Source organism: Gambusia affinis, linkage group LG19 (assembly GCF_019740435.1).
Source record: "Gambusia affinis linkage group LG19, SWU_Gaff_1.0, whole genome shotgun sequence".
Taxonomy (NCBI): domain Eukaryota; kingdom Metazoa; phylum Chordata; class Actinopteri; order Cyprinodontiformes; family Poeciliidae; genus Gambusia; species Gambusia affinis.
In genome coordinates, this window is record NC_057886.1 from 24,369,617 (window position 1) to 24,387,169 (window position 17,553).

General features: G+C 50.5%; 2 protein-coding genes across 6 annotated transcripts in view; both read left to right on the forward strand.

The window, feature by feature from the left end:
- Nucleotides 1–5,379, forward strand: part of LOC122821625 (caskin-2-like) — a 33,084-nt gene extending 27,705 nt beyond the window's left edge. For 4 of the 5 annotated variants that reach the window (XM_044099715.1, XM_044099713.1, XM_044099717.1 and 1 more), the window contains 6 exons: nt 20–130; nt 223–324; nt 425–563; nt 631–2,247; nt 3,559–3,823; nt 3,899–5,379. In XM_044099715.1, the coding sequence (XP_043955650.1) occupies nt 20–130; nt 223–324; nt 425–563; nt 631–2,247; nt 3,559–3,823; nt 3,899–3,995 (2,331 nt within the window). In that variant the 3' untranslated portion in view covers nt 3,996–5,379. The remainder of the gene's footprint in view (nt 1–19; nt 131–222; nt 325–424; nt 564–630; nt 2,248–3,558; nt 3,824–3,898) is intronic. The other variant, XM_044099714.1, reaches the window with a different exon arrangement.
- Nucleotides 5,380–6,072: 693 nt separating this feature from the next.
- On the forward strand, nt 6,073–16,094 carry LOC122821626 (major vault protein). The gene is made up of 18 exons (XM_044099719.1): nt 6,073–6,230; nt 8,559–8,737; nt 8,901–9,096; nt 9,184–9,307; nt 9,477–9,608; nt 9,691–9,785; nt 10,954–11,190; nt 11,352–11,474; nt 12,765–12,986; nt 13,772–14,007; nt 14,082–14,279; nt 14,347–14,491; nt 14,572–14,783; nt 14,860–14,976; nt 15,058–15,184; nt 15,411–15,599; nt 15,683–15,814; nt 15,962–16,094. The coding sequence occupies exons 2-17, from the start codon at nt 8,607–8,609 to the stop codon at nt 15,806–15,808; spliced, it is 2,610 nt and encodes an 869-aa protein (XP_043955654.1). The 5' UTR covers nt 6,073–6,230; nt 8,559–8,606; the 3' UTR covers nt 15,809–15,814; nt 15,962–16,094.
- The last annotated feature ends 1,459 nt before the right edge of the window (nt 16,095–17,553 follow it).

The window sequence follows — 17,553 nt, forward strand, 5'->3', positions numbered from 1 at the left end:
TCCTGACTCTGTGTCCCAGGATGCGGACGCCATCTTCCAGTGGCTGAGCGACTTCCAGCTGCAGCAGTACACCGGGAACTTCCTGAGCGCCGGCTACGATGTTCCCACCATCAGCCGGATGACTCCTGAGGTGAATCCACCAGAAGCCCGTTAGAGGCCTGACCCGGTGGATCACACCACCAACTCCACCAACTTCCTGTTTCTGATGTGTTTCCTGTTCAGGACCTGACTGCCATCGGCGTCACCAAACCGGGGCACCGGAAGAAGATCTCCATGGAGATCAACAACCTGAACATCCCAGAGTGGCTGCCGGAGTACATCCCTGTGAGTGTTGACCTGCAGGAGCCCACAGTTCGGTTCTGATCCGTCTCAGCCCGTCCGCGGCTCCGGTTCTGTTCTGACCCATTTCGTCCTGTCCTTCCAGTCGGACCTTTGCGAGTGGCTCAGCGCCATCGGCCTCCCGCAGTACCACAAGAAGCTGTCAGAGAATGGCTACGACTCCATCAGCATCGTCAAAGACCTGACGTGGGAGGACCTGCAGGAGATCGGCATCACCAAGCTGGGTCCGGAGCCGCCGTGCCGCTCTCCATCCGGGTCAGAACTTTTTCTGACGCTCCGTTTCCTCTGCAGGCCACCAGAAGAAGCTGATGTTGGCGGTGAAGAAGCTGAGCGACCTCCAGAGGGCCATCTTGCAGGCGGACACCGGAACAGGGACGCTGCGGCGTAAAGGGCCCGGAGCGCTCCACCTGGTCGCCATTGAGTCTCCGGACGCCAGCAGCGAGTGTTCCTCTCCTCACACCCCCATCATGGTGACCTTCCAGGACAGCGAGCTGAGCGCAGAGCTTCAGACTGCCATGGCGAGTCACTACGGAGGCTGCGACGAAGGCCTAGCCGTCAACAACGCTGTGGAGATGTTGCAGAGCCAAGAGAACATTGACACCCGGTCCAGAGGCTCCGGCTGGTCTCAGGAGCCTCCCACTGCCCCAATTGGTCCCCTTGGCTGGTCCCAGGAGAGCCAGGAGGGAAGCCCGGCCTGGGAGAGGAACCTGCCTGAGGGCTGGGACCAGCGGCCGCTGCAGCATCAGCCACTGCAGAAGCAGGTGCCTCTGGGGACGGCCACCGTCTTCAAGTACCCGGCCATACCGGCCAAACCCAAACTGCCGCGCGGCGCCTCCCTGGCTCTGAAAGGCTTCAGCTACCTGCATTCCCAGTGCGGTTCCACCACCCTGAACCCGACGGCCCGACCCGAGCACCACCGGACCCTGACGCCCCCAAACCGGCGCACCCAGAGCAAGACCCGCTACGCTCTGTCGGACGGAGAGCCAGACGAGGATGACGACGACCTCACCGTTCTGCCAGCCGACGTTCCATCCTACGCCACCCTGACCCGGAAGCCCGGCCGCAGCCAGCCGGGCCGGTCGCAGTCCGGCTCAGATAGGAACGGCAATGTGGGCCGCAGTCAATCGTTTGCCGTGCGTGCCCGCAAAAAGGGTCCCCCTCCTCCGCCGCCGAAGAGGCTGAGCTCAGTGAGCAGCACGACCAGCAGCGAGCTGAGCGACAGCAGCCCCACCTCGTCCTCTGGGGACGTGGTCACCGACAGCCCAGGGAGCGTCAGGAGCATCACCGCCTCTCTGGAGAGCAGCCCAGGGCCCAGACACGGCGCTGCGTCAGAGGCCAGGGAGACTGTAGAGCTCAGGAGGAAGGTCCACAGCGAATGTCTTCCCAGTCAGACCAGCAGCAACGCAGAGATCGACCGAGGGTTGAAGTCCGACTCTGAGGAGGAGGAACCGAAGGCTCAAGGCCTGGACGGGTCTTCGTCTCCCCAGAACAGCTCCAGTGAGTGCATCCCTTTTGCCGAAGAAGGCAACCTGACCATCAAACAGAGACCCAAAACTCCTGGCCCCCCCAGAGCTGATGCCGTGCTGGAGCCCCCAAACAAACCAGCGTCCAAAGCTCTGGACGTTCCAGAGTTCAACTTGAAGGAGTCCGACACGGTGAAGAGGCGCCACAAACCCAAGGACAAGGAGCAGGGCGAGGGTTCCCCTGTCAGATCCGGAGCCTCAGAGTCCGAGTCTGGTGGCAGCAGGGCCCCATCCAGGAACCAGGACCAGCTGGACCTGAGAATCAGCGAGGCCAGTCTGGAGAGGCCCAGCAGCCCAGCAACAGGGTCTCCTCTGAAACCTTCTCTCTCACCAAAACCCGCCATCACCCCGAAACCTGTTCGCCACAGTCTGCTGGCCGCTCAGGGTGAGACACCGACACCTTCATCACATCCAAGCATTTTGAAGAACCCTCAGAGCTCCTCTGAGGAACGTGTCCATTCTGTTCTCTGGTTGGTGGTACTCCAAGTACCTGCAGAACTCCACAGTTCAAAGAGGCAACCAGAAGGGTTTAAGCTTCTGCTGCTCGTCTCTTCATGTGGAACCTAATGAGGGATCCTGCTTCTGAATGGCTTCAGTCTGGTGTTTATACATTCACCAGTCCCTGTCAGTCAGGATTCAGGGTTAGAGCCTACCAGGTCTTTACTTGGACTCGACTTCTCTCTAACTTCAGGGTTTATGATTTTGGTTACCTGTCCTGTCTCCAGACACCGCAGTCTTCATTTGAGATATTCCCAACCTTGCTATTGTTGGTTTGTGTTTTCTAACTTCTCAGACTTAACTTGAAGTTCATAGTAGCCTCTGTCCGGGTTCTCTTGGCTTGTTATGTTATGTTTTGGTCCTGGTTTATGACTTGTTTTTCCTGACTTGTTTTGTCTTCAGACTACCTGGATTTTACTGGACTCTTCCCATTTCAAGGTTGGCCGGTCTTGAATGAGTCTGTAAAATCTTGTAGCATTTCCTGTCTTTGTTGGGATTCGCTAGTTTTGCCATGATTGTATTCAGTGTTTGGTGGACTTGTACCAGTCTTAACTTGGGACCTGTTTTGTTTTGGTTAGGACAGACTTTCTCTCCTTTGGAGATGAAGCCGATCTCAGATTTATTCATTGGGTTTTTTTCCCCAATTTTGTTTGGGATTTTCAGCTTGTTACTTGAAACAAATCCACCTTTGAGTGTTTTCCACTATTGACTTGAGATTCCATGATGTTAATATGAAACATTTGTGTTTTAGTTGTAATTTCTCTGTGTCGTCTCTCACTTTTCTTTCTGTCTTGCCTTGATGTGTTGTTAGAACTTACCTTCCTTGAGACCTTCTGGTCTTTCTGGGCCTTTCCAGTTTGAGTTGGGATTTCTTAGTGTGACTTACCTTTTTCTTTTATCACTTAGCCCTCGGGCTGGAGATTTGATCTTTATTTAGGATCTTGAACTGGGCTTGGCTGGGATTTTCTGTCTCTGACTTTCAAATTTTGTTAGATGTAAATGGTTTTGTAGAGGAAGTTGTGAGACTTGGTCGAGTCTTCCTGTTCTATTGAAGGACTTGTGACAGTTAACTTGTAACTTGCAGTGTTGTAGAAAACTTGTTGGTCTGGACCAGACTGGGTTAGGACTTGCTGGTCTTCTTTAACCCAAACTTTGACAGCCGTCGGTGTGAAACTTGTCCTCATGTCGTGTTCTTTAGGAGGACGGTCCTCTCCCACGTTGACAGTCAGTGTGGTCCAAAGCGTGGCGTTCGCCTCCTCAGCAGCCCCCGGGCCGACAGCTCCGGTTCCTCCGGGCCCCCGCAGCCCCTCTCTGGCTGCCAGGAGACCTGTGGGGAGTCCTCTGTCCTCTGAGTCGTCTTCTGAGACGGAAGAGGTCCAGCAGAGACTGGACCAGACCAGCAGCTCTCTAGCAGCAGCTCTGAAGGCCGTGGAGACGAAGCTGAACCAGGACGGCAGTAAGGGGTGAATATTCATCCTTCCTGTTTCTTCTGGACAATCCTCTCCGCTGCTTTAACCGTCTGTCTCTGGTTTCACCAGCAGGGGGAGCTCTGTGAGGTCAGCAGGGACCATCTTGGACGACATCGGCAACATGTTTGACGACCTGGCCGACCAGCTGGACGCCATGTTGGATTAAACGTTTAACGTCAGGATCGGTGCTCCGCCTGCTTCGGGCTGCAGTCGGAGAACAGCAGCGCTGAACTGGATCTGCTGCTGCAGCGCCTTTCAGCCGGAGCCATGAATACTTTAGATATTTAACCTGGAAGTTTAATGTCTTTATCATTCTGCAACCAGAAAACCTTCAGTCTGTTTAGATCTAGGATGAGGTCCAGAACGGTTCTGCTGGGATCCATCAGCAGACAAAACTCATCATGTTTCAGTAACAAACATGTTAAAATTCTGTTGGTTCTTTGAGGAAGACTCCGGTGTGGCGCCATCTGGTGGCCACTGCTGGTATTGCACCAACATTTAAAACGGAAGCCATGTCGTGGCCCTGCAGCTCCGTCGGGTTCTTTAAGCTTCCGGTTCTGGCTCCAGGTCCAGCACTTCACATCATGTTTTATCAAATGTGGAACTACCCAGAACTGGCCTTGACCCGGTAAAACCCAGCCGAGTTCTGGAGAACTTTCTTAAACCCGAGTTTGGACTAAACCCAAAGTCCAACATAGTTGTCAGGAGGGAGCTGGAGAAAGGGAGGTGAAAGGTCAAATGAACGGTTCTGGAGCAAAACCGGAGGTTCAGAACCGGACCGGGTTCTGGCTGGAATCAAACTGTTCTCCAGCTCTCCGTGGATTCAAAACCTTCTGGATTTTTCTTCCAACTTTGTAAAAAGGTCATTGGGAGCATTAGCTTAGGATGCTATCATGGGCTGTTGCTCAGCAACGCTGCTAAATTTGTGATTTCTGTTTCTAAGTTACTGAATGTTCAAAACGTGGAAATGAATTCAGAAGCAGAATCTCATTAGATGATGTTTATCGTTTTAAGGTTTTCTTTGCGTTTTGACTCTGATCCTGCGGTCATTTCCCGGTGAAGCGGTTCGGTATCAGTGACTCGTTCGGACCTTCAGAACCAGACCCGGATGATTTCTCCTCACTCTGGATTATAATCCAACAGATGCGGTTTGGGTCTGGTTCTGGTTTTCAGCTGCCATCTGGTGGCGCTGAGACGCGATGCAGCTGCTGTTGGACCGCCGGGTTACTGGACCGGAACCGGGACGTACTGGACTCAGCTGCTCCCCGAACCGTCTGACCCGGATGCAGCTCTGCTCCAACAGAACCGAGCCGGGATCATAGTTTTTTGGATTTGAAAACTATTTAAATCTAAATATGTTTATTAACCATCAGCACAAACGAACCAAAGCTTTGTACAGAGTTTATTTTAGGAATATTTTACTGTTGTTCCTCAAATTTTCGGCATGCTGCGACCCCGCTGGTTCTGGTTCTGGTCCGGATCACCACCACAATCACCTTCCTCATCATCATGATTTTTTTTTTAAATGTAATAAAAAATTCTGTCTTCTAGCGCTCTATGTTAAAAGGCTTTTATTGTGAAACAGTCACAGGAAGTCACCAGCCAGTGCGACTTAGGACAGAGGTGTTGTTCATGTTGCTGTCCAGCAGAGGGCCCTATTTAAATGTAGGAAGTGTTGGTGATCCAATCCGATGATTTGGTTTCCGTCAGTCTGGGAGGAATCAGCGTTGTAAATGTTTGTTATAAAATAAGAGCAGTCAGTATTTACAGCTGTGTTCTCTCGTTGTTTTTATGGTGGCATTAAAATCGCCGTTTTGCTTATATTTTTATGATGACACGTTTTTACTTCCACAGTTTTCATCTGCGGTTAAATAGACACACCTGAGCTGCCGCCACCAACCAGCCGCAGCCTGAGAGAAAATGAACACTATCCCTTTAAATTCCAGAATAAACACTTATTACAGGAAACCAAACATCTTAATTCATATTAATTATAATAATCTGTTAATCCGTTACTAAGCAGAAGGAAAGAACGTTCTTCCTGCAGAGTCAGGCTTTGGACCACGCCCACACTATTATTAAAAGGATTTTATTTTAATTTTTAAGTCTTGCCCTCCTCTTCGTGTGTTTAGTGGTTCGGTCGCTTTTACAGGTTCTGGTTTAGTTGTTATTTTTTACAGTGATTCTCCCTGAGGAACCTCTATCTGACTTGGTGACGCAGCAGCTGCTGCAGACAGTAAACCACGTGACCCTCCCGTTCTTCAGCTGCCACGCCCACTCCGTCCCTTCCCAGAACCGAACAAGTTCTGGTCTCAGTGCCGGTTCGCCGTGAAGCTTCGTCCAGGTTCTCCGATCCGCAGCCTGAGCTGCTGTCTGCCCGCCGAGCTGCGCCCTGAATCCGGTAAGAGCCGCCGCTGCTGCCGCTGAGGGGAAAAGAAAAGAAACAACTTTTACACTTCCGGCATTCTCTGGAAAATATTATGCTCGGCGAACTCTAGCCGAACCCGACCTGTACCGTCCCACTGGGCCCGCTCTGAACCCGCTGCGTCCACCACATTAAACTAGTTTTATTTCCAGCTTTGCTTTAGACTTTACGTAACTCCGTTAAAACTTCATATCTGAATTAAAACGCGGCTCTGCTTCATCTTTATGATCAAAGTCTAAATTTAACACTTTAAGGACAATTTTATGTTTATCTATGAGGAAAAAGAGACTTGACAGATTTCTCTTTACACTTCAAGAAGCGGCTGGTATTGATTAGACTGTGTAGGAGATATGGAAGTCCAAAGGTGCGAAAAGTTTGTTACCATACCAACCACAGCATCACTATCATGTTATTCCAGAAAGAATGGATTCTGCCCTCTTTTATTTTTAAATAATAAGATATATAAATAAACATTTAAAGAATAATTAACAGTTTAATTAAACAGTAATGGCTTTAATTCACACATAAGTCTGGTAAATTTCAGTAAAATGACTAGATTAACTCAATTAACCCTTTTCATTCAGACACATGCTTGGTCCATAATGACACTGTAACTTTATTATTTATGAAAACTGAATTTAATTTAGTTCTATTAGCTGCAGAAAACATTTTAATATTCTGCTTTTATCTGTAAAAAAATGAAGAAAAGAAAATGTGGTTTCAATTGTCCATATAACTAGTTAACAAGTTCATACTGGTTTTTAAATGTTGCAGCTTTAATGTTTTCCCATAGAGGACAACAGAATCAGGTTTATTTGGTGGCCTGAACCTCATTTACCGTTACCTAGCTGTTAGCGTTAGCCACCAGCAGAAACAGGCCTGAACTGATTAGCGAGTGTTTGCTGCTGCTGAGGCTTTGTGGAACCGACCAATCAGCTGTGAGGGCGTGGCTCTGGGAATACCTGGAATTCAAGGTGGGTTTGCTCTTCCTAATGAGTTCCTCCTACTCCTCCCATCGTCTTATCAGCCCAGGAGTTGACCTTTGACCTTCTCAGGCTGGTCAAAACGCTGACATGATTCTGTCACTATGAAACCTCCACCGGTTCTGATGAGTCCAATTCCTGGTGCGAAGAACCGGATGTTTGTTGGTCAGGCAGACCTGTTTCTGCCTTCTCTTTGGACCCAAGTTTTCCCCCAACCAGGAGTTGGACTCATAAAAACGGAGCAAAGACACCGTTAATCCGACCTCCATGTTTGACCGGAGCTACAGAATCTGAGCGGTTCCTGAACCCTGAACAGCAGAACCTCTGCAGAACCGCAGCAGGGAGACAAAGTTCTGCCCGACAGCTAACGTATAAATAAAAAGCAGGTCGGTTTTTATTGAACGTCCTGCCAGGAAGTATCAGGCATGTTTACAGGAAGGGATTCTAATTTCCCAGCTGATCTTGAACGCAGCATCTGGCTTATTGGTTCAGAGGCTGAAATATTAAAGTTTATGACAGGAAAACATTTTCTCTGTTTTTATTACTACTAATGTTATGAAGCTGGAAACGATCTTCAGAACCAGGAACTGATCTGGAACAACTTCCTGTTTGACCCAGACCGAAGCACCAATCAGGAGAGACGTTTCATATTTCAGTGGAAATTATTCAAGTTGAATAGTTCAACAGTTTAAGCAGTGAAGATTGGAGACGATCTTTAACTGAGGAAAATGTGGTCATGCTGAGGTTCTGTTGGTTCTGGAGGTTCTGTTGGTTCTGGAGGTTCTGTTGGTTCTGGAGGTTCTGTTGGTTCTCCGTCATGATTCTGATGATGATCAATTAGAGAGAAATTAACTTTAAAAATCAGTTTTCCAGACAAATTCAGTTAAATCTAAAAATATATTTGAAATATAAACCGGCCCTTTAAACCAGAGTTAAGATATAAAACGGATAAATGTAACTTTTCTAAACCAAGAAGGGGCCAGACTGAAACGGGTTTAAAATGTTTTAAAATATTTTATATTTCAACCCAAATTAATTTAAAAAGTAAAAGAAAAAAAAATTAAAGTTATCTTCAAACATAAAGGTTTGAGCAATTTAATTATTGAACTAAACTACTGAAAACCACATATTTTATTTAACTGAACCGACCCGTTGAACCGACCCGTTGAACCGTTCCACTGACCTTTGGACAGTAAAGGGAACCATCAGATCAAATGGTTTTTATCTGTTCAACTGATTTATGTGGATTTTTGTCCAACTATTAAATCAGATTTGGATTCAGTTTGGATCTGAATGAACCGGAGTCGTTTGTCCTCTACAGAACTTGACCGTCTTCGTGTCCAGAAAAGCAGGAAACCGCGGACCAGAGATGGAGATGCAGGTGGACTCGTCCATCATCCGGATCCCGCCGCATCACTACATCCACGTCCTGGACCAGAACACCAACATCGCCCGCGTGGAGATCGGACCGCTCACCTACATCCGCCAGGACAACGAGAGGCGAGTCCAGCTCCGGGTTCCCCTGAACGCATCATCGGAAACCCAACGCTCCGCCTGGACCCGTTCAGACCAACCGGCTGAACGATTCTCCAGAATCCGTCTGGTTGTTTAACTTCCTACTGGCGTCCATAAAGTAATTTTGAAACTGGATTTGGGTTTTCAGGGTTCTGTTCCCGCCGGTCCGGATGATCATGGTCCCGCCTCGCCACTACTGCGTGGTGTCCAATCCCGTTGCCCGGGACGACGACAATGAGGTCCTCTTCGACCAATCGGGTCAGGCCAAGCTGCGCCACGCCGACCTGGAGATCCGGCTGACCCGGGATCCGTTCCCACTCTACCCTGGAGAGGAGATCCAGCAGGTGGGGAACGTCGCGGGCTGGACCTGCTGGTTCTGGTTCTGGTCCTGGTCTGGTTCTGGATGTCTGACGCTCCGTGTTTTCCTGCAGGATGTGACGCCGCTGCAGATCGTGTACCCGGACACGGCGCTCCGTCTCCAGGCGCTGCTGGACTTTGAGGACAAAGGACAAGTGAAGCGGGTGGCCGGAGACGAGTGGCTGTTCGAAGGTCCAGGTTGGTGCGGTCAGGTCAGGGGTCATCCGGTTTTAGGTCTGGATAGAGGGCTTCAGGCGGTACCTTCACCCCCAACACTTTGACAGGTCTGGGAACTGTTAGAAACTTCCAGCGTTTGAGGGAAACCTGAAGAGTTTCTGTGTCTTTCCGGTTCCTGTCGCCGTCTCAGGGACCTACATCCCCCGGAAGGAGGTGGTGGTTCTGGAGACCATCAAGGCCACGGTGATCCGGGAGAACCAGGCCATCCGGCTCAGGGCACGAAAGGAAGGCAAAGACCGCGGCGGCGTCCAGAGAGTCACAGGTAACGGCCCAAACCGTCCAACTGGACGGAAGCGGCCTTCAGCAGACGCTGCTAAAGGCCAACCTGTCCTGCTGTTGTCCAGGTGAGGAGTGGCTGGTCAGCAAGGTGGGGGCTTACCTACCGGGCGCTCACGAAGAGGTCATCGACATCGTCAACGCATTCATCCTGACCGACAAGGTGACTCCGCCTCCACTGTGTCCCCTCCCTCTCATCTGTGACCTGCTGAGCTCAGCGCCACCAGGTGGCGCCGTACCTGTTAGGTGCCTGAAGGCCTCAGAGTTCTGGTTGTTCCTCAGATCGTCGCCACAAACCACAGGATGTGAGTCAGTCACATCCTGCCCTAGAACCCCAGCAGACACCGACCTGTGAAGCTCCACGTGTTCAGACCGTTTCCTGCTGCGTGACGTTGGATTCTGTCTGGGTTTGAATCCACAGGCAGATTTTCTTATTTTATATCTGGATCTTCTGATTTACCGTCTGCCGTCCAGTTTTATCTGCAGCAAGGACAGGTCAAAGGTCGCTGCCTTAGCATTTCCTCAGAAGCTAACATCGTCGGGCTCCAGCCAGCGGGTCGGCGCTCTGCAGAACCCAAGGAACAAAACCTGCAGCGTTTTCACAGAAACTAAAGAAATCCCTGAACCTGGTTAAACCTTTGAAACGGTGAACAGCGAGTCGTTCTGCTGCTCCACCTGCTGCTCCACCTGCTGCTCCACCTGCTGCTCCACCTGCTGCTCCACCTGCTGCTCCACCTGCTGCTCCACCTGCTGCTCCACCTGCTGCTCCACCTGCTGCTCCACCTGCTGCTTGTTTAAAACTCAGCAGGTTTTTTCCTTCAGGCAGACGGAGAACCAGAGCTGTGGTTTCTAGATGCAGCAGCTGGTGAGGAGCGAAGCGTCTCCACTGTCGAGAAAGACAAAGGAAAGCCGAGCAGAAGCAAATAATGAAGCCGTCCGTCCAGCCTGTCTTCACCTGAATGTCCAGTAACCAGCAGAGTTACTGGGAGAACTGGGAGAAACCCAGTTAAACCCAGATGTTATTCATAAGTAATATCTGTTTTACAGATCATCAGATCTGAAATAAAGCAATAAAATCCAGTTACAACAAAAAGTCCCTCGATTTTCAAATTTAATTTTCTATCTTAAGGAAAGTTTCTGGAAGAGCAAAATCGGTTTCCTTTAAAGATCCCATGTTCAGAGCCGGTGGGCGGGGCTTAGAGAGGGAGTGGGCGGAGCCTGTTTAAACTCTGTGCAAAGGAACCTGCTCCTATAACGTCACGAGGCAGCTCTGATGTTCTTTATGAAACAGTTTGAGTTTCTCCAGACTGAGATCTGCATCTCGTTTCCAGAAAGCGCTGCATGTTCGCGCCCTGCGGCCCTTCAAGGACGCCGGCGGGCGTGAGCGGCGTACGGGCGAGGAGTGGCTGGTCACCATGGCCGACAGGGAGGCGCACATCCCGTCTGTGGCCGAGGAGGTGGTGGGGGTGGTGAACGTCACCACCCTGAACAGCAGGCAGTACTGCGTGATCCTGGACCCGGTCGGCGCCGACGGGAAGCCTCAGCTGGGCCAGAAGAAGGTGGTGAAGGTGAGCACAGCATCAGTCTGAAATCATCTTCTCAAATATTATTAATGTTTAAAATGTTTCTCTGAAAGATCTGAGAAAGGTAGAAATGAATCTGTAAATCTCCCAGCGGTTTGATTTAGTCAAAGCCCTGACGGACCTGCTGTTCCCGTTCCGTCCTGCAGGGGGAGCGCTCATTTTTCCTGCAGCCTGGAGAGGAGCTGGAAAACGGCATCCAGAGCGTTTATGTGCTGTCGGAGGAGGAAGGCCTGGTTCTGCGGGCCGTGGAGGCCTTTCATGACACGGAGGTGAGGAGCAACGCGATTCTGTCCTGAATGCAGATTATTATTCTGGATTAGAGCTGAAGCTAACATGTTCTGAATTTCTGCCATCCAGACCAGTCTTTCTCTACTTGTTGGATTTAGCTGCATTTTCACCTTCAAACTTTCAGTGAAATAAAGTTTGAAATCTGCGTTGATGTTTTAGGACGTCGACATGGTTGAATTGGATTGTTTCCTCTAAATACCATGTAGGCACTGGGCTTTAGCATTAGCTTCCACCAAATACCTTGTTAAGCGCATTAGCATTAGCTTCCACCAAATACCTTGTTAAGGGCTTTAGCATTAGCGCAGCTAGCTTTTTAGCTAGCGGTACCGTCTTGAGGGTTTTTCCCCTCTCGGGTTCCTTCAGAGCTCCAGCTGCTCTGTTTTTGTGGTCTAATGAAATGTTCCTTTGGGTCAGTTCTGATTTTACACCAGAACTTTGTAGCTGACTTTGCTTCTGAAAACAGATTTAAATGTGAATCTGCTGAAGCAGAAAAACGGATCCAACAAACAGCAGGAAGCCTGTTCTGACCTGAGAGCAGATCAGGCCTCTGAATTGTCTGATTGGAGGATCTCGGGACCCGGTGAAACCGAGTGGACCAGCAGACCCGGTTTCTGCTGACAGGTTGCAGCCACGCCTCGGATTATTGTTCTGACTGCAGCTTCCAGGAAACGCTGGGTGTGGTTCATGGCAGGAAGCTGCCGCCCACCGGCTGTTTGCATTTGACGGGCCTCAGTTGAAGAAAAGCTCCACCTGGATTAGATCCAACCGACCTGCAGATCAGGTTAACCAGCAGCAGGTCACTGAACCGGACCAGGACCAGAACCTGTTCAGTGAAGCTGAATTTGCATTAAAACGACTCGGCGTAAACAAATAGGATTTGTTTAAGCCGTTTTTGTAAATCCACCTACAGGTTCATATATATTCATACGCCCCTTTCTGGCTGATGTTCCATCCAGTTTCTGCACCAGGCCCACAGCATGACACCACCACCAACATCCTTGTTCAGGAGTTTTGTTGTTTTTTATCTCCATAAACTGAAAATCATTAGATCAGAACAAAATGTCTCCATAATGCTCCTCTTCCTCTTCTTCTCTCAAACATTTTATTTCCAGTCCTGGTTTCATATGCAGCCCCCTCGCTGCCCCCCCTCGCTGCCCCCCCCCCCCTCGCTGCCCCCCTCCCCCTCGCCCCCCCCCCTCCCTCCCTCCCTCCGATGCATCGCCGCATTAACCCTTCTCTCCATCCTCCCCCGCGCTCCTTCTCTCTGTCAGAACGAGGAAGCAGCGGAGGAGGAGGAGGAGGAGGAGCTGACGCAGGACAGCGCCAAGCGCTCGCGGCGCAGCGGCATCCTACGTCGCCCTGGAGACCGCTGGATGCTGCGCGGCCCCCTGGAGTACGTCCCCCCCGCCAGCGTGGAGGTCCTCCTGACGCAGCGCGCCATCCCATTGGACGAGAACGAGGGCATCTACGTCCGGGACATCAAGACTGGAAAGGTGAGCGGTGGGGGCGGGGCTTAAAACATTCTGCAGGTCAAATGATAATTAAGCTCAAATATTAATTTCTAGTCACAGAGTTCAAAGTTCAGGCCAGTTTCAAAGCAACCTTCTGTGAAAGGTTTTCAGCAATTTAATAATCCAGATTACTGGAGATTACAGAGGGTCTGAGTTCTGTCCTGTTCTCACTCTGATGCTTATTTCACTGTTTTCCAGAATCTACATAGAGAACAAAATCATTTTTACTTTTAACCAACTGAAAGGGCTGAATTTCTGTCCACTGGAACTACAGATGGAGTCAGGCTGAAAGTAGCTGAGAAATGCTGCCACCTGCAGGTGGGAGGTGGCGTCACTTGAACCCAAAGTCTTTTTAACAATCAGAGAAAAAACAAATGTTTTCTAAAGCAAATAAATAAAGACATGCAAAAAATTTAAATGTTGATCATTCTTCCTGGAATGGATCCTGGAATGGATCCTGGAATGGATCCTGGAATGGATCCTGGAATGGATCCTGGAATGGATCCGGCCCGGATGTCGATGTTTATCTGCCCTTCTAGGAACAAAAACAGCAAACTTTATTTTTACGACTAATAAAACTGAGAAAATAAAATCAGGTCAAAGGTTTTCCTCCGTGACCTTTCAGGGCTTCCGGACCGATGACCTTTGACCTTTGACCTTGTCAGCTGTGATTATTTTTGGGCTTCCAACGTTGTTGACTGGAGCTACACATTGAAACCCTCTGTACTTTCCTTGTTGCCATGGTGATAACCCCGTCCTGACCTCAGGTGCGCGCGGTGATCGGACACACCTACATGCTGAACCAGGACGAGGAGCTGTGGGAGAAGGAACTTCCTGCCAACGTGGAGGCGCTGCTGGCGACCCGCCGCGACCCGCTGGCCGACCGCTCCAGTCGCCACGGCGGCGAGGACGGCCGGCCGAGGGACAAGACGCGCGTGGTGACCTTTAGGGTCCCTCACAACGCCGCCGTGCAGGTCTACGACTACCGGGAGAAGAAGGCCAGGTGAGGCGCCGCCCGCGGGGCGTTTGGCGGCGGCAGGCGAGGAACCGGCTGACGGCGGCGGCGTTTCTCCGCAGGGTGGTGTTCGGACCAGAGATGGTGATGCTGGGGCCGGACGAGCAGTTCACCGTCCTGTCACTGTCCGGGGACAAACCCAAACGGGCCAACGTCATCAAGGCCATCTGCCTGCTGCTGGGGCCCGACTTCTGCACCGACATCATCACCATAGAAACGGCCGACCACGCCCGCCTGCAGCTGCAGCTGTCCTACAACTGGTAACCAGGCACCGACCGGAGAACATTTGTCCCGGTTCTGGTTCTGAAGTCCATCTCTGTCTTTCAGGCACTTTGACGTGAAGATCCCAGCAGAACCGGCCGTTGCCGCGGCGCTGTTCTCCGTCCCGGACTTCGTGGGCGACGCCTGTAAAGCCATCGCCTCTAAAATCCGAGGCGCCATCGCCTCGGTCCAGTTTGACGACTTCCACAAGGTCAGAACCCGCTTCCACCTAGAATCCTGTCCCACTGGGTCAGAACCAGAGATTAGCTATCATTAGCTTTGTGTGTCCAGAACTCGAACCGGATCATCTGCTCGGCCGTGTTCGGCTTCGATGAGAAGCTGGCGGTGCGCTCCAGCCTGCGCTTCGCCCAGAACCAGCTGGTGATCAGCAGCGTGGACATCCAGTCCGTGGAGCCCGTGGACCAGAGGACCCGAGACGCCCTGCAGAAGAGCGTCCAGCTGGCCATCGAGATCACCACCAACTCCCAGGAGGCGGCGGCCCGGTCCGACACGCGCCACGTCACCAGAACCCGCCGCGACGGGTCGGCCTGGCTCACTGGGTTCCGTTTGTCCCTGCAGACACGAGGCGGAGCGCCTGGAGCAGGAGGCCAGGGGCAAGCTGGAGAGGCAGCGGATCACCGACCAGGCCGAGGCCGAGCGGGCCCGCAAGGAGCTGCTGGAGCTGGAGGCGCTGAGGTGGGTCAGCCGGGTTCCCACCGGCAGAACCCATCCAGATGGCTGAGGTTCTCCTCTGACCCGCTCCCTGCTGCGTTTCAGCGCCTCAGTGGAGAGCACCGGAGCGGCCAAAGCCGAGGCCCAGTCCCAGGCCGAGGCGGCGCAGATCCGGGGCGAGGCCGCCGTCAACGAGGCCAAACTGAAAGCCGAAGCCCAGCGCATCGAGGCGGTACGCTCACACTGCTGCTTCCTGTTTGTCATGCCAGGACCAGAGGACACTTCCTGTTTCTCGTCATGGCACTTCCTGTCGTACCATTTCCTGTTTGAGTTTAACCCACCTTCTGTTTCTGATCTTTGGATAATCAGCTCCAAAGTTTTGAGAATGGCTTCCTGCAGGCTCTGGGCATTAGAAGAGGCTCCAACATTAAACGTCTTCCTGTCTTGCTGCCTCTCAGGAGGCGGAGCTCCAGCGGTTGGCTAAAGCGCGGGAACAGGAGCTGAGCTACAAGAAGGAGCTGGACGCTCTGGAGGTGGACAAGCAGGAGCGTTTGGCTCAGCTGGACAGTCAGCGCTTCAGGCAGATGATGGAGAGTCTGGGCAGCGACACCCTGAAGGAGATCGCCCGGGCCGGGCCGGAACTGCAGGTACGGTTCTGAAGCTGCGGGCGGGTCCGGAAGCGATCCGGTCGTGGTCCGGTTCTGACCCGAGGCGCCGTGTTCCTCTGCAGGTGAAGATGCTGCAGTCTCTGGGTCTGAAGTCCACTCTGATCACCGACGGCTCGTCGCCCATCAACCTGTTCACCACCGCTAACGGCCTGCTGGGGGCGCTGCCCGGACCGGGCCCGGCCCAGTGAGCACAGGTACCGTCCGCTCGGAACGTCGCTAAGTCCTGGACCAGACCGGTTCCAGGTCGGGTCAGAAGTTCCTGCTCTGAGCACCAGAACCAGCAGGATCAGAACCGGTTCTGATGAATGAAGCGGTAACTTTTTCCTGGTTCTGTTTTCCAGGTGAGGTGATCGGACCGGCCGTCTTCTTGAAGAAACCCAACAGAACCGTTAGTGGGCCTCCTGCTGCATCAGAACCAGAACCAGCCGGTTCTGGTGATCTGCCCGCTGGCATAATAAAAACTGGATGTTTCAACTGGACTGGTTCTGTCTGTGTTACTGGGTTCTGATGGAGAACCAGGCAGTTCACTGGCTCAGCTAGCTCTGAGCTAACTGAATATTTAGTTTGACATTTATTAATGGTGAAAATGCAACTTTGAATAAAAATAAGAGGATAAATAAAGTTAGTCATTGCTGTTAGTTTTTGGCAGTAATGGCACCCCGTAGCTTTCTGCTGCTAATGTCCTTCTGGCTCTTTAAACTCCCTCACGGTTTTTCTTCAGCAGTGGAGTCTTTCAGTGAATCTGCTGCTCGGACTCGGTCGGAACCGATCGGACCTCCAGGCCGAGGCCGGTTTGTGATTGGTCGATGCTCTAAGCAGCCAGTAGTGAGAAGCCTTCTGATTGGCTGTCAGCAGGAGTTCAGCTGCTTTCTCGTTCCCAGTACCGATCCGCTTCCTTCCCCAGAACCTCATTCTGATCCAATCCGCTTCAGTGTCTTTGTGGATGATCTGGTTGTGAACCTGACCAGAACCTTTCAGGTTCGGCCCGGTCCAAATCCCCTTCCTCCCTCCCTCGTTCAAGTTGGAGGTTAAAGGTCGCAGTGTGTCTCACATTCTCCTCATCTGCCCTTCTCCATTTTTATGGACTATGGCAAAGTGTATTACCCACGATTCATTGCTGCACGTGGCGTTTTGAGTCAACAGGCGGATTTATGGCAATTTTGTTGTTTTTTCCGTCTTTACAGAAAATTCAAAGAAAATATCATGACAAGGAACATTAGTAATAAAAAGTTTGATTTGATAAACTGAGCAGAAAAAGAAGAAATAAAAATAATCACAAACTGAGGAAAGAGAAACAAAATGTCACAAACACGAGATGAATCTTAAAGGAAGATATTATCATGTTGGTAAAAAGATTGTGATGTAAAATTATTTCATTTTAAAAATGGAGGTGATTTTTAGAAAGCAGTATTTGTGAATGAAACTTAGGATTAAATGTATCATAATTTAACTCTTCATCGCTGTTAGAAGATCAAATTTTATTCTATCAAAACTTGATGATGGAATAAATTTCTTACACAAGATCCACTTTTGAAAACTTTCTAAAAACATTCATGAAAAATCACAATTTAAAAAATGTTTATTGTCTTGAAATCTCAGTCACAAAACGCAGGAATTGATATTTATTTAGAATTTCTTCTGCAGAAAGTCATTACATGATTATGAAAGAATATCTTTTTAGTGGGAGTGGAATAGAAAGCTGCTTGGTTTTATGGTGATTTTCTTCAAAAGTAAAGTTTGGGAATAATTTTGTTTCCCTGAACATGAGGGATTATACTGAATTTTCAACAAGTCATAACAAAACACATTTCTCTAACAAATATCTCCAACAAAAATACCTTTACTGTACATTTAAAAGAATCTGTTTTGTTGTAGTTTTTAGCAGCAGGATGCTAAATAGTGACCAGTCGGCCATTTTGGATGTGACGTTATG

Bases quoted from the DNA above. Each gene is read 5' to 3' on its own strand.
- LOC122821626 (XM_044099719.1), top strand. From the start codon at position 8,607: ATGGAGATGCAGGTGGACTCGTCCATCATCCGGATCCCGCCGCATCAC. The intron at 9,308-9,476 runs GTTGGTGCGGTC...TCGCCGTCTCAG, and splicing joins GTGGCTGTTCGAAGGTCCAG to GGACCTACATCCCCCGGAAG. The intron at 14,977-15,057 runs GTGGGTCAGCCG...GCTGCGTTTCAG, and splicing joins CTGGAGCTGGAGGCGCTGAG to CGCCTCAGTGGAGAGCACCG.